The sequence below is a fragment of the Misgurnus anguillicaudatus genome, chromosome 3 (assembly GCF_027580225.2).
Source record: "Misgurnus anguillicaudatus chromosome 3, ASM2758022v2, whole genome shotgun sequence".
Lineage (NCBI taxonomy): Eukaryota > Metazoa > Chordata > Actinopteri > Cypriniformes > Cobitidae > Misgurnus > Misgurnus anguillicaudatus.
Window position 1 is genome coordinate 34,149,467 of NC_073339.2, and position 15,327 is coordinate 34,164,793.

At 37.1% G+C, this 15,327-nt stretch overlaps 1 protein-coding gene and 1 non-coding gene across 3 annotated transcripts; one reads left to right on the forward strand and one right to left on the reverse strand.

Annotated features, from left to right (window-relative positions):
- Positions 1 to 968: 968 nt before the first annotated feature.
- Positions 969 to 14,927, forward strand: klf3 (Kruppel like factor 3 (basic)). Of its 2 annotated transcripts, none has more exons than XM_055205633.2 (7): positions 969 to 1,260; positions 8,072 to 8,132; positions 8,793 to 9,203; positions 9,750 to 9,903; positions 10,785 to 10,926; positions 12,580 to 12,728; positions 12,807 to 14,927. In XM_055205633.2, exons 2-7 carry the CDS (start codon positions 8,091 to 8,093, stop codon positions 12,980 to 12,982), a joined length of 1,074 nt encoding a protein of 357 aa, XP_055061608.1. In that variant the 5' UTR covers positions 969 to 1,260; positions 8,072 to 8,090; the 3' UTR covers positions 12,983 to 14,927. The 2 variants fall into 2 exon arrangements, with proteins under 2 accessions (XP_055061608.1, XP_055061609.1); XM_055205634.2 differs by having other exon boundaries at positions 980 to 1,260; positions 8,793 to 9,194.
- Positions 14,928 to 15,061: 134 nt separating this feature from the next.
- trnap-agg (transfer RNA proline (anticodon AGG)) lies at positions 15,062 to 15,133 on the reverse strand. The gene has a single exon. It is a non-coding gene; the product is annotated as a tRNA-Pro (tRNA).
- Between the last annotated feature and the right edge of the window lie 194 nt (positions 15,134 to 15,327).

Consider the following 15,327-nt stretch of genomic DNA (forward strand, 5'->3'; position numbering starts at 1 on the left):
TAATCAGATATTTTTTTTCAGATTTATTTTGTTTTGGCTAGTAGAATTTTTGAATGACTAGTAACTTAAAAATGTATAAGCTGATAAAAAGGTTATTTTAAATTGTGATATAAAGAAAAAAATTGTGTATGTGCGTGTGCGCCTGCTAATTTGAATATTAAGGTTCAAGTTGTTTATTCTGAGTAAACAGGGTGTGTCTGACGTCATCAAGTACACCATACGTTATTGTTGTTGATGACATGTCATAACTCCATCAAATAATAACTCCAACCCCAGTGTATAAACACACCACTGAACATACAGTTCAACACACATAAGTATAAACACAGATAAGAACATGCAGTTCATGCAAATAAAACATTCTAAATGTGAAAATTCATTAAATCGCACTACATGCGATTTCTTTGTTATTTTTTCTATGCAAATACTCTTTACATTTTTGGTTCCCTAAAAATATTATTTTACTAAAAATAACATTTTGTCCAGTAAAAGATACTGTGTAGTTAAAAAAAAAGTATGAACCTATACAGCCCGACAAGGAAACTTTTGGAACCTTTATTTTGTAGTGTGTACAAATATAATCGCAGATAATATAATATTAAATCATGCAAAGCAGTGTACGGGACGCACTATAGGGGGCTTTAAGGTGGCTTAAAACGATAAAAAAAACAAGCATAAACAACTATGTTTAAGAATGTTTAACTGTGTATAGTTGTGAGTTGGGGGCTTCAAATCTTGTTTGTGGACAATTGGGGGACCTTGAGGTCAAAAAACGTTGATATCTTGTCCTATAGTTGCAGAAGAGGGTGACCTTTACGCTTGTTGTCAGATCTTTGAAACTCTGCGAGGCGTGTCCTGCCAGGAAGGGAGATAGATAGAGAGAGAGAAGGAAGGAAAGGGTGGAGAGGGAGAGGCAGGCAGGCACACACCCAACCCTTTCTCTTCTGCCCCCTCCTGTCTCCGCTCGCTCGTATCTGGAGGCAAGAACTCGCCCGTGAGCGCGCCCCACCCTCACCTTCCGCAAGTCACGCCCGGCCCACTGAGTGGCGCGCTCATGTGATGCGCGCTCAGCTCTCCAGGGAGACTTTAAACACTTGGACAAGAAGTTGTTTCGTAACTCGGGGAGGTTTTTTTCGCGTCAAAGGTTTGTCCTGCTTAATGCGACCGTGTCATTTGGATGTGTTTCACGCTGTCGTAACCTCTCGCGAAAACTCACTAAAGGCAAACTTACAATTTGAGGATTTTATCATCAACTTGCAAGTAAGGATTCGTTGTATGTTACTGACTAGATTTTAATGTTAAAATAAAGCTGTCCTGTCTTAGTTATCAACCAACGTTTAATCTTTCGTGTTTTTTGTATGATAAAATACTGTAGTATGCTGTACTTTAGTATTTAGTGTAGTAAATATTAATATACCGTAGTGTATAGCTAGTAATTACTTCATTTTGTTAATGTATACTACAGTTTTCTGTTATAGTACTACCTATACTGTAGTAAATACTGTAGTATAGACTACTTTAATATTTCTAGTAAGGTTCAAAGCACATAGTATCTAGGAATTCAACTAAAGTTTACTATAGTAAATACTGAAGTATACTACATTATTTGTTCACGTGGGTTAGCCTGAATACAATAAAATACATAATAATAATATTTTTGCACTTTATATCTTAACTGTATTGTTACATACTTTATCTGAACAAAGTTTTTTCTGATGCTTGTTCAGGCTTCTCGTGTATTTGTTATGATTATTGGAAACATTGCTGTGTTTTGGCACTTACTGTAGCTGGCATGTCAATGCCGTCATTAAATTTATTTGGCTCCATTTGTATCCATTTAAAAAAAGTACAGTATTTACAGTATTTAGCGTTAATACAACCTGTGTGTACATTTGCAGTTATAGTTTCTCTGCGAACTTTAGCTTTCATCTCCAAATTTATAATCTCTTATCATGATTATAAAATGTTTAAGTCCATTACTAATCAGTTTCACACCATAAATACAGATAGGCTACAGTTAAATGCACTAAACTTTGCTTATAAGTACTTTTTTGACACTTTTGTGACTAATACAGAATGCCCCTGTAACACTCCGGTTGTATTAAATTTTTAACATTTTGTTAAAATCCTAAATTATTTGTTAATTCTCACTATATTGATAGTTTCATCAACCTGATATTTTCTTGTACATTCACGTTTTCATGTTCTGGTAGTCATCATATAAGGTGAATTTATTATTATAAGGTATCATTAAGTTATTATTGTCATGTGTTAGCAAGTTTCTCTACAGTTTGCTGTACACTTGCCAATTGCATCTTGTTTTACCTGTTCAATGTCATCTATATTATTTACAGTATAGATTTATATGTCATTATTTTTGACAGTATGATTTATGATCCTATGACTTTTAATTATTGGTTCTGGGTTCTGGTAAAAAACAATCACAGTTTTTCGGATTTCTCATATTCTCCTATTGTTTTGGCTTACAGTAAACGTCTGGTCCTGTATGTTTCGCAAAGCGTGTGGGTTCACTTAACCACATCTTTACATTATAGGACTCTCTCTCTCTTTCTCTTTCTCTCTATCTCTTTCTCTCTCTCTCTCTTTCTCTCTTTCTCTTTCTCTCACTGTGGGTCAGTAAGGCTGTTGTATCCTGAGCTTTTGTTTCAGGGTTGAGGTTTGCGTCAGACATTCCATTTGGCACATGGAGCCTCTTTTCCTGTTTTCGGCATTCGATGGGAGGCAGCCTAAGGGGAGCGAACACACACACACACACACACAGACCTTCCACCCACTGACATGACTCTTTCCTTGGATCAATACTCTGATGTTATTAAAACACACACACACACACACACACACACACACACACACACACACACACACACACACACACACACACACACACACACACACACACACACACACACACGCACACACACACACACACACACTATTCATTTAGGATCATTGTCAAACTCGCATACCATTGTTAAAACACTGCTCTTCATCAAAAAGCCAAAGAGGAAACTGTAGCCCCCACGTAGAGCGCGCCAAATGCCTTAGTCTCACTTCATGGAAACAATAACATACACCCACAGAGAGACACAGTTTTGGCTTTCGTGCTAAATTTGTTCAGTTAGATGAAGCTTATCAGTGAAGTTTTCCATGTTGTGATCATCACCGTGTATCTCATCTCTTATAGAAAGCTTAGTGTGATCTGTTATAAACAGTGGGCATCGAATGTTAATGCTCATTTATCTGGAGTTGTCAAGCTGGTTTTGGTTTTACATGGGCTTGCTATTAGTTCCTCTACTTTGTAATTTTGGTTTTTGCATTTCTTCTTTGTCAGCAAACCAGACCATTTCTCTCTGCTAGGAAACTTCGGTAGAGCGTATCTCCAACACTGCCATACTGTGGTTTCAAGCGTGTGTGTGTGTATTAACACATTCGACTACTTCACCAGTCTGCTATGTAAAGTGAAGAGTGTTACTGAATTCGGGTTTGGGTCAAACATATAACAGGGGAAAAATGTATATTGAGAAATGTCAATCACTTTAAGTTAGCACTATAATTATAATAGATTAAATTAATAAGATGCCTTCTTTAAATTACATATAGAATGATAATTGCTGGTATTTAATGTGTTATGAAGTTTATTGCTAGTCGGCACTCCCATCACGGCGTAGCAACCACATCTAGCAGAGCCACTTTATTTTATGAGATTGTTGAGAATAATGTCGTGTGAGTTTGTCTGTGGGTTTTGTTGCTGTTAGCACTGAAAGGCTGATTCATGATTAATTGAGCAGGTTCACTCCAACGCTGCCAACTTTATTGCCCTAAAGACAGTTGTTAACACCTTTCTCCCCCTGTCCCGGATCAAATTTTCATTTGTAGAATTGTTTAAGAAAATCCATGGAAAAAACGCTCCCTTCTTATATTGCTTTAGTGAGGTACTGCGTACGCGTGCAGTGCTGGTTGTGGCAATATCTGTTATTTGGAAAAGGTCTGTTTGTTTGACTAAGATTTCCTTAGAAGCAGGAAAGCTTTGCGAGCTTTGATGCGTCCTCAGACAAGTTGAAAAGAAAAGCCGGGCTTTGATAAGTGCTTGTAGAGATCTTTGTTTACAAGAATATGCTTAACAGTTACAACCCTCGTGGATTTTTAAGTCGTAAAGATGTTTTAGCTCATGCAATGTATTTAAAATTTGGAGATTTTAAATGTGCAACGTGGGACTTTTAGAGGGATGATAGAAATGCAAAATCTACATTATATAAATACATAATGAACTGTATAGTTTTTATTACATTATAATGAGCAATTATTATCTATATACACCGCTGGTCACCTTATATGGAAGTCGCCGTCATGTTTCTACAGTAGCCATAAACGGACAGACTGTTCTACAGTGCATGTTTTGTCCCTACGTTGTCTCAGTCGACAACATGTTTGTCCTCTTGCAGCTACCATAGCTTCTCTACGCATTTCGAAATTGAGGGGTGAGCTGACGACTGAGCTGTTGGTTGCAATTCGCAATCTCACCGCTAGATTAAAAACCCACACAGGACCATTACATTTAAAGACACATAAAAATTCAGGCATATATTGAATGATTTACTTATTTAAAGCAACACTAAAGAGTGCTCTGTGCTCCCCCTACAGGTTAGAAGCGTAATTGTCCATTGCCACTGTCATATACTGCAGCATAGCTGGCTCTGATTGGATAGTAGGTTTGCCATAAAGCAAGTTTTTGTAGTTTTCACTAAAAAGTTGGAAACTTCTTTAGTGCGGTTTTGGCCGATAGAGGGGTGCAAAGTGAATGTGAAAGTGCCGTTCACCCTGTTTCGAGTGGATGAACGACTGAAACTTTTTTGGAAACGTTATTTTAAGGTAAAAAACTCTTTGGTGTTGCTTTAATGTGATACATATATGAGGAGCTCAGATTCAAACGACACTAAACGCCACCTCCGTCAAAAAATGATATAATGATATTTATTGAATGCAAATCGTTGAATTAGTTGAACCCTATTGCATCACAGCGCCCCCTAATGTATATTTCGGTTCTTCATTTTAACATTCTAGCTTTCATCATTTGCAATGTTTAATAATTTTTGTTTATAATTGTTTAGTATGTCCAAAGGATTGGATTTTTTATTAGAAGTAGAGATTTTTGGCTAAAAAGCTTGCATGCACTTAGAGGGTTTTGCAGCGAAAGATTTTCACATATGTTAAATATCAATAAAATGACTAATTTGTGACCTTTTCATTGCCATTAAAGTGAAATAGCTGAAGCTAAACATAAGAACCTGATAAAAAATGCTTATTGATGAGAAAATGTAAAATGTATTTAGAGGGTTTTGCATCTGAACTCCTCTTTCTATCTATACCTTTTACGCCTCTATGACTTTTCTTTCTTCTGTGGGGAATAAAGTTTAAGCTGCTGTTTTCCATTCAATGAAAGTGAATGAGGACTGACATAACTTAATTTCTAAAATGACAACCAAAAAACCTAAAGTGCCCACATGACCGTACATTCACTTCTCAGGAAGCCATACAATAGCATTGCGTGAGAGACTGAAATTGAAATTTAAGACGAATGATCTGCACTTCTCAAATCTCATTCGCGTGTTCATTAAAATATCCCTTGTGGAGGACTTAACATCTGAATGTGTGTTTTTATGTTGTTTTTACAATAATAATAATTTTTTGTGTGTTAGAAAATGAAAAGGTGTTTAAGTAGTCTGTTTTGACCTGTCCTTTCTAACTAGTAAGTTTTCGATAACTTTATGCATTTGTGTGCATGTTTCAGTGTTTTGTTAACCCACACCTGACCCCGAGGCCAGTGGGAGTGTAAAGCGTTTCACAAGCCTCTGTGTGTGTGTATCTGAGAACTGAACGTGACTGGCATTGTCTCTTGCAATAGTAGACCTGTTTATATGTATGCGTGCGCACATATGTACGTTTCTGAAAGGAACAAGTGTTGGATGTACTGGGAGTGTATCTGGACTTAGTGTACCTAGTATGGATTGTTTTGCATGTGTGTGTGTGTGTGTGTGTGTGTGTGTGTGTGTGTGTGTGTGTGTGTGTGCTCACAGCACCGCCCTGGGTTAATGATTGTATAAAGAGACTTTACATTCAGCTCTTTTTCTCTTTCTCTCAGACTTTGGACTGTTAAAGCACTCAAATATTATAGAGTCTGTCTCATAGCACACTAATGAAGTGTCCCACATCCGGCCGTTCTCAGCCAGGTCTCCAGACTGAATAGCACAGAGACACGTTCTGTGTAATTTTAACTTTTAAAGAAATGTCTTTACAAACTGGTGTGACAAGAGGTAAAATTGTGAAAAATATGTTTTTAAAGGTGAACTTTTGCTTTAAAAATAAAAATGGTGTTAAAATCAGCAAATGCAAACTTCAGCTCTAGCTTGTAGGACTTATGAGACCACATCAACAGTCCTTTTGTGTTTACAAGATAATATCTGAGATATCTGATGACCTTATGCTACCAGTTCAGCTGTTTCCTTTCTGTGTATTATAACCTTCTTATCAGTGTCATTTAAAGAGAGACAGCTGCATGGCTACATTGTGATTTACACCTGGTATTGAAATGGTATTGAGTGAGATTTTGGTATACCATTTGCAAGTTGACAGCACCTTAAACAACATATATTGTGTTGTAAAATGCTTCTTGATTGGATATATGTAGTCAAGTTGTGAGGTCAACTTGTTCATCTAGTTTTGAAACTTTAGGGTTATGTACACCCCCTACCACCTACACTGTAAAAAATTGGGGACAATTGGGGGAAAAAATAAGGGGACATGGAGAAAAAATTAAATAAAGTGAAACTTTCGCATGTGCACTTGAAACTATCACGCACACACATGAAACTATCGGGCGCACATATGAAACTATTTCACGTGTGCACGCAGACTAAACTCAATAGTTACACGTGCGCACGCGATAGTTTCACGTGAGCACGCAACACTAAACTTTGCAAAAAAATTCTGCCCATGAAGGTTTCGCGTAAGCACATGAAGGTTTTGCGTAAGCACATGAAAGTTAACTTTAGATTTTTTTTACTCCAATGTCACCTTAGGGGCTCGGTAAATTAGTAACACCTAAAAAATATATTTTTCAACTTATATGATCAACTGAAAAATACTTAAGTTAAAAAACTAAAAATGTTTAGGTGTTACCAAATAATTTAACAAGCTATTCACCTTTTACAGTGAACTGACACGTCAATACAAGTTTACCAATCTATTTGCTGCTCTCAAAAGTAATAAATTCTGTTTAAAAGTTGTGTCTCTATCATTTGTTTTGCTTGGTTTTGTTTTTCACTTTATCAATATTGGTTTGGTAAAATATGGACATACCCTTATTTGACCAATACTTGACCCCACCTGCCTTTTCTAACAGTTTAACAAAATAAATGTAATGTGATGATAAAATCAGAGTACTTTCCCTCAAAGTCACACAGTACACAGTACAAGATGCTTTTCAAAACCATCTAACAAGATCTAAACAGAGATTAAGCCACAAAAATGTGCTAAGATTGCGTATGTTCAGTTAATGAATCATTAGAGGATATATTTGTGGCTTGGATCTGACCTTTTTGTATTTTTAGGTTTACACTATGGGTTGATGATATGATGAGGTAGATAACACTTTCATTGCATTATATTATAGACATGGTCCGTTTATAGCCGTGGGCATTCCCTCGCTCCCCTATACTTTAACCGGCAATTACCGTTTCAACACCTAACTCATGCATCTCTGCTTCTGTGTGCTTGGAATGAAGAATGACTTCCTGGTGTCATTTTTAACACAGTTTGTACGTGTGTAACTCCATCCACATGTAGGTTAAGCCACAGATTTCCACCTGCATTTGCATTTTTGTCGATGTATCGAATGCAATACACAATGTGAGTCTTATGTTTTTATGCATTTGGCAGATGCTTATATTGTATACCTGTATCATTCCTAAAATCTAACCCATGACCTCTCCTACAGGTACTCATTTTTAATGTGAAAGATTGTTACTAACTGATTTATTTTTGTGTTTTCCAGAACTTCAGTGGCGGCAGCCATGCTCATGTATGATTACCCAATAAAGACAGATATGGAGACGGTGAGTGCAATTCTTAGGCTTGTAGATTATAAAAATGTGTTTTTAATTAGATAAAAGCAAACAAGCTTTCCAACCAATGAGGTTACTTCCAATATCCCAGCTATTTTGTAAAGATCCCTTTATCTACTACACTGAAAGGTTCTTCAGCGTTGTTTGGTACTTAGGATCCGGTTTATGTGACTTTAAAGAAAACAATGCTCCACTTTCCGTTTCCAGTAATAAACCTCCTTACCAACTAACACACAATAGGATCGCCTGGCACACAACCACCCCGGGTCATTAGCTTGTGGATAAGTGCCAGAGACCCCTTGAATTCTGAGTAATAGCACAAGATTGCCTTTTATTTGCAGGAAAGTGAAGTGAAGACAGGAAATTAGAGATAAGAGAGGATACGACCCAGGTTGCCCTTAAACATGGGAGCCAACAGTGCTCTTTTCCTTCTTACTCTCAGATTTTCTTTCTTGTTGGACCGCACATGGACATGCATTCCTTTCTTATTAGGTTAGATGTTTATGTGGGGTGGGAAACTGGATTTGCCTATTACTCAGTCATTCAAAGTTTGGAGATCTTTCTTTTGGTTTATATTCTGCTTAACACAGCTGTTCTGTGCTTGTGCAATTATGTATGTGTATTTAAAATCTCTCTTTTTCTCTCTTTCAGTCAATATATCAGACTTACCCCGCCCTGATCAAACAACAGTCGGAGGCATTCGGAGTTGTATTGCCATCTACGCACGCGGCCCACTTGTACCCCACTCACTACCACCCGCACAGTTATCAAGCGCACTACCCTTACGGGAGCTCCACTCAGACACACCCTCAGTCCCACGAGGCCCATCACTCCCAAAACGAACCCGTCGACTTATCCGTCAGCAAAAGATCCTCCGTTTCATCTCCTTCATCGTCTCTCTCGTCATCACCCAGAGCAACTCCCCCTTCTCCTTACGAGCACATCAGCCCGGTCACGCGCTTTCGTCCCGGTTCCGGATCTATGACAGGAAGTGTTTCCGGGCCTTCCCCGACAGGACAGCTGAACCCACAAATGGCTCTTCCCATGCCTGCGGTAAGAATGGTGCGGCCATCATTTCATCACAATGCCAGAAATGTTATGATTTCCAAGAGACGAATGAACTAAATTTATCTTATACCATGGGTCTGTTAAATGCTTTATTCAGATTGGTTGAAAATTTTTCCACGGGTGTGGATTGTTTTCTGTTTAACGCACACCTAACCTGTCAAATGTCTTAAAATAACCACCAGTAGTGGTAATAAGCAAAATAATTGACTCCGGTTCTTTGAATTATTTGAAAATAATGCACACCCGCGGTGTAACGGTACCTTGGGTGTGCATTTTTTTCGAATAATTCAACGGCCTATCGTCATTTATTCCTTACTTAATTCTTATCTTTGACATAACCTTACTCAGTCAATATTAAAGATATCAAGGTTATTTTTTACAAAATGATCATTACATTATGTAAGATGATTTTATGTAGAAAACAGTAAATTGTAAAAAAGTACTTTAGTTGGGTTTTCACAGTCAGAATTTTAAGTAAAAAAAACTTTTTTTTGTATACATTTGTCGTTTCTTATACCTCTGTGTATTTTTGCTTGACAGGTGACGCAGGTTTTGACTCCCTTCGTAAATTCCAGTATGATCCCCGTGATTTCAATGCTGCAGCCGTTATCTGTCCTCTACCCCTCCATACACCTGCCCCCCTCCATTATGATATCGTCTGTGACACCTGAAGATCCCACTAACCACAAACAGTGTAAGGAATCATAAAATAATTTTTTTCATGTGGCAGACGCTTTTATCCAAAGGGACTTATAAGGGAACATTTTATCACACATGCAAAATCAAATCATACATTTGATCTTTAAAGGGATAGTTCACCCAAAAAGATAAATTCGGTCATCATTTACTCACCCTCTAGTTGTTACAAACTTTTATAAATAAGTTTTTAACACAAAGGAAGATATTTAGAGCAATGTTTGTATCCAACCCGTTTTTAAGCACCATTGACAACCACAGTATTTTTCTTTCCTTCTATGGAAGTCAATGGTGCTTCTGTTTTCAGCTTGATTACAAATATACTTTATACAGGTTTGGAAATGATGACACAATTTTTTGGGGTGAACTATGCCATTAAAGCTGCAATTCGTAATTTTGTTGGTTAAATATAATAGTTATTAAAAATCTGTTATTAAAGGCGGGGTGCATGATCTCTGAAAGCCAATGTTGACATTTTGAAATGTCAACCTAAACAAACACGCCTCACACATACGCAACCCAGCCAATGATGTCGGTTAGTAGACATGCCCCTTATTGCTGATTGACTACAAATGTGTTTTGGTACTCGGCCCCAATCCCTTTTCCAAAGTGTTTCATGCACCCCGCCTTTAAATGAATAAATAATCAGTGTTCAAAACTGTCTCCTTATCCCAATTCAATGGGATCAGTTTGACTTAATTTGACTGTAATCCACATAAAGAAAACAACTTTGGTGATATAAGTGATAAGGAGGCAAATGTTACGAATTGCATGCTTCATACAAGATCTTATTCGAACGTTTGAATGCTTGACAACTATAAGAAGCCTTACGTATGTTTGCGTGCATAATTGATTTGTCTCTTACCTCTTTTAACTCAGTCCCAGCTATGAAGTCTGAGAATCCCCCTGATAACCATGAGCTCGTTAGGCCAATCAAATCGGAGTCCCGCCCTGAAAACTCCCAGGATTCTCACAGCCAAGAAACAACCTCATCCGTAATTACTGTAACACCAAACTACGAGTAAGTGCTGAATCCTTAAACGTACACACACTCTTACATTGTGCTGCACTGAATTGCTGTTTATTTTGTACGGTCACAACCAATTTCATGCATATTACGAGAACTTGTGAAAAATGTGCATCTTACAATAGAGACAATAGAGAGGGAATTACAACAAAAAGTATCTGTGCGTGCACGTTTCTGTTTCAGAGACAGGCCACAGCTTGTCATTTTAGGGGGTTTGGGTGCATGTTTTTGAGCGTTGACAGCGATGCCCATATACAGTAAACACTGTGCATCTGTTTGTTAAAACTACCAAACTATTAACCTGCTATTACTAACACACAGTCATGCTGACTGATCTATCCATCTGTCTGCCTGTTGGTCCATTTGGAGATGTAAGGACAGTTTAAGTGTTCAAATAATATATTCAAAGACACTGCTTGACCCAAATTTCATAAAGAATAGGCGTGGGTTCAAGAATGGATGTGCAAGTGCGATGTGTCACCTGCTGTCAAATCTGATATTTCTTGCTTTTACTCTGATAAGATCTCCCATCATGCACTTCAGAGACAATGTGTCTCCATGTATTCTAGAAACCCGCATGGGGTGGGAATCTATCTGTGTGTGAGCGTGTACAAATGCATGCTTACCAGTTTTTGAAGTGTAGACTTATATGCTTGATGTTTTCATTTGGGTGTGGTAGCATCAGGAAACTTTAAAACGCAGCGTTTAGTGGAAATGAGGGATGTGTGCAAGGCAGGGCGAAAAAAAGTCAGATTGATCATTTTATATTGGTGCGGATGCCAAACTTATACAGGTACTTTTAGAAACAAATGTCGGAAAGTGGAAAAAAGTGAGAAAAAATGTAAATGATGTAGGTTGACCGGACAGGGAGGGTCAGGTGTATAGGGAAAAGGAAGTGTTTAATTTACAGCATACTGTAGTTTTTAACAGGAACTTACAACAAAAGTCTTTCTGTAACTTTTGCTATGCTGGTATCTTAAACATTTCCTTATATGTGAGTGACAAACAAAAAAATGAAGTTAATTATTAAAAGTATCATATCATAGGAATTACATTTAAACTCAGGAAGATGTATTTTATTGGGGGTTTGGGGTGGATTCTATATTTTTGCCCCCTGTTTTGGATCTAAAAAACCCACCCCTTAATTTCAGTGACATTCTGGCCCCTCAGAATATTTTACCATGTCAAATAGCTTTGATAAGTAACAGCATGCATCAGTTTACATGTGGCTGAAATACAAAACTGTGCATCAGATCAGTGGTTTTCAAACTGGGGGCCGCAAAATGGTGCCAGGGAGGCCCCAGTTTTATGACATTTTATGAAATACATTAATTTATCATGAATTCTGTGTAATTAAACCTAAAAATATAAGGCTACTAACCAAAAGCACTACTTTTTTGTATAATTTAATGCTTTTGTTTTATTAAAATGTTAAGTTTTAGAACAGTTTTTTGTCACAAATTTTCTTTGGGGGGCCGCGAAGGAATGCACCGTACACAAGGGGGGCCGCACGCTGAAAAAGTTTGGGAACCACTGCATTAGATACAAGTATGGCATTGTTCTGTCCCCTGGTGGTTAAAAGGAATATAGCACCACTTTAAACAAAATAATGGGTTGACATTTATCTTTCTTTGCTTTTTTAAACAGGTGTAACACACACTCTGTAATTGTACGTCGAAAGGTGGAGTCTCCAGATCCGTTAAAGAAGCGTCGGATTCATCGGTGCGACTTTAACGGGTGCAATAAAGTCTACACCAAAAGCTCCCATCTCAAAGCTCACAGACGCACACATACAGGTAAATTGAAGGACTTCTTATGCTTACTTCTTACTGTGCAACTCTTCATAATGTTTAATAAAACTTTCTTTGTGTTAGGAGAGAAGCCGTATAAGTGCATGTGGGAAGGCTGTACGTGGAAGTTCGCCCGCTCCGATGAGCTGACTCGTCACTTTCGGAAGCACACGGGCGTGAAGCCTTTCCAGTGCCCGGATTGCGATCGCACCTTCTCCCGCTCCGATCACCTCGCCCTGCACAAGAAGCGCCACGTTTGAGCCAAACACTTCCAGGTGTGAATGGGGCAGAATTTGCATCTTCGTTTAAGTCTGATCAACGGACGTGCTTCATCTTCAATGATGTTAAGGGGTGTTTTGTATATCTCAGCCCCTTCTTGTACAGAAGGAAGCAATGAAAGCATATGGGAGGAGTTGATGGATCACACATAGCTCTTAGTCCATGAAAGAAATCATTGTCCTAAAGGATTTTCACTATTATGGACAAAGCTGAGAGTGCTATGGATATGATCCTCAAACAGACCTTTAGATGATCATTGTTGAATTTAACACATCTTCGTCTTTTTTCTTCTGTTTTGTCCTCTGCAGGTCAGAGGGTACCAGTTGTGCAAAACACACACATATAAGTAGATAAACACACACACACACATACTCTACATGCACACACCATCACATTTATAATGTAGTTTTTGGAAACAAATCGGGTCAAACCTGTACAATGTGAATTTTTCTCTTTTTATAGGCTATTATTATCAAATTGAATGTGTATACACAGATCCTGTATATGTCTTCTGCATGTTTCGTTGTTTTTTTGCTTCAAGGACCAAGCTCATTGTCTCACACCCTGTTCATTTGAGATTGTGAATTGATATACTTGTCTCTTATGAGTTAAGACATGGCGTTATCACGAGACCGAAGTGTTTGGTTCCCAAAGCCAGTCCTATTACTTACATAGCAGTAAGACGGTGGCATGTTTAATGAATTGTAATCATGATTTATACCGTAGTTTTTTACTGTAAGTACTATGTACTTCTGTAAGTTCTTTGTAACTACGCACATGCACAATGATGATAAAGATATTAAAGCAATGATAATATCCCACCTGAATTCTTAAAATACACCTATAAAAAATATAAGTTTAACCTTTGAGTCGAGTCAACCTATCGAGTCAAATGCGTCTAGTCAGTGTCCTTGTTCTTCACTAGATAATATCCACAATAATATTAATTGCAAGGACGTATAAAGCTACATTTTGCAAAATGTCACAATTATTCACATTTGAATAGTTTCTGTAATCATACTAATCATATAATCGAAAATATTTAGTAGTGTCTCGTTTTGTTTTATCAAACCAAGTGTCAACAACTTTATTTCTTGATTTCTCTGAGGGGTTTTCAGGTGGAGAACTAAAATGTGAACCATTTAATAAGGGGCATTATATATAACACACGAGTGAGTTCATCTAGGTTATGGGTAACATTGTATTATTGCTTTTACAACTTTGTTTGTGAGAGATGTTTAACATGGATATATGCAGGGACAAGTTTACTCTTGTTTTTCTGTTTGTAGGTTTTAAAATCATTTATATGTGAACAAATGTTTGTAAAGGGCAATGTGTGAACAGAAACAGTGCACTTTAAAAAAAATTAGAAAGCCAAATATTTTTTAATGGGGGTTCATAAATAGCTTTAAGTCACAGCGTTTTATTGTTTATTAGAGATGTAATTGTGCTTCCAAAATCCTCAATTTTCTGTTTTTTTCCCCCTCAACTGAGTCCTGTGTTAGCATTTAGAAGAAGGGGAAAATACTGAGATGACTTAAAGAAAGATTACAGAGAATAGGAGGAAGCATCTCTTTGCTGGCCCATAAACTAAAGCAGAGCTGTACGCAAGGCAAAATGAATCAATTAGATTCATTAGATAAATATATTAATATATATTATATGTTAAGGTTTAATATGACTGAATGGGCAATTTATAGACAGCATGATTATTATATATTTTTATTCTAAACAAATACTACACTTTTGTAAAGATGTGAATCTTCTTTTTTTGAATTCCTTTTATTTTCACAGTTCACAAAGGGGAATATTATGCTGTGTCATTATATCAAACTGTGAATTTAAATACAAAATGCTCAAACACTTATTGTATTATGTTGATTTATATATATGTATCATTCAATAAACTTTTTATGGTGAATATTTTGCATAAATGTGTTGTCATTGTGTTTGATTTTTATTTTATAATTGCTTTGAGCAATCCAAGAGATATTTTCACGTAGGCTACATTTAATTATAATCAATGTCTTTTTTTAACTAATGCATGTATTAAAACGGAAGGGCTCGTCCGGGATTTGAACCCGGGACCTCTCGCACCCTAAGCGAGAATCATACCCCTAGACCAACGAGCCAGTATTAACATAATGCTCTATGTAGTAACAAACAGAGATGCATGCATTCTCTGTGTTTTGGTATTTATTTACCAAATTAAAACATTTTACTACTTTAATTTTCAGCTAATTTGTAGCTTTTCTATTTCCAACTTAATGTAAAACCTAATATAAAACCCATAACACTCATCATGAGTGGAGGATTTTTTACTGTT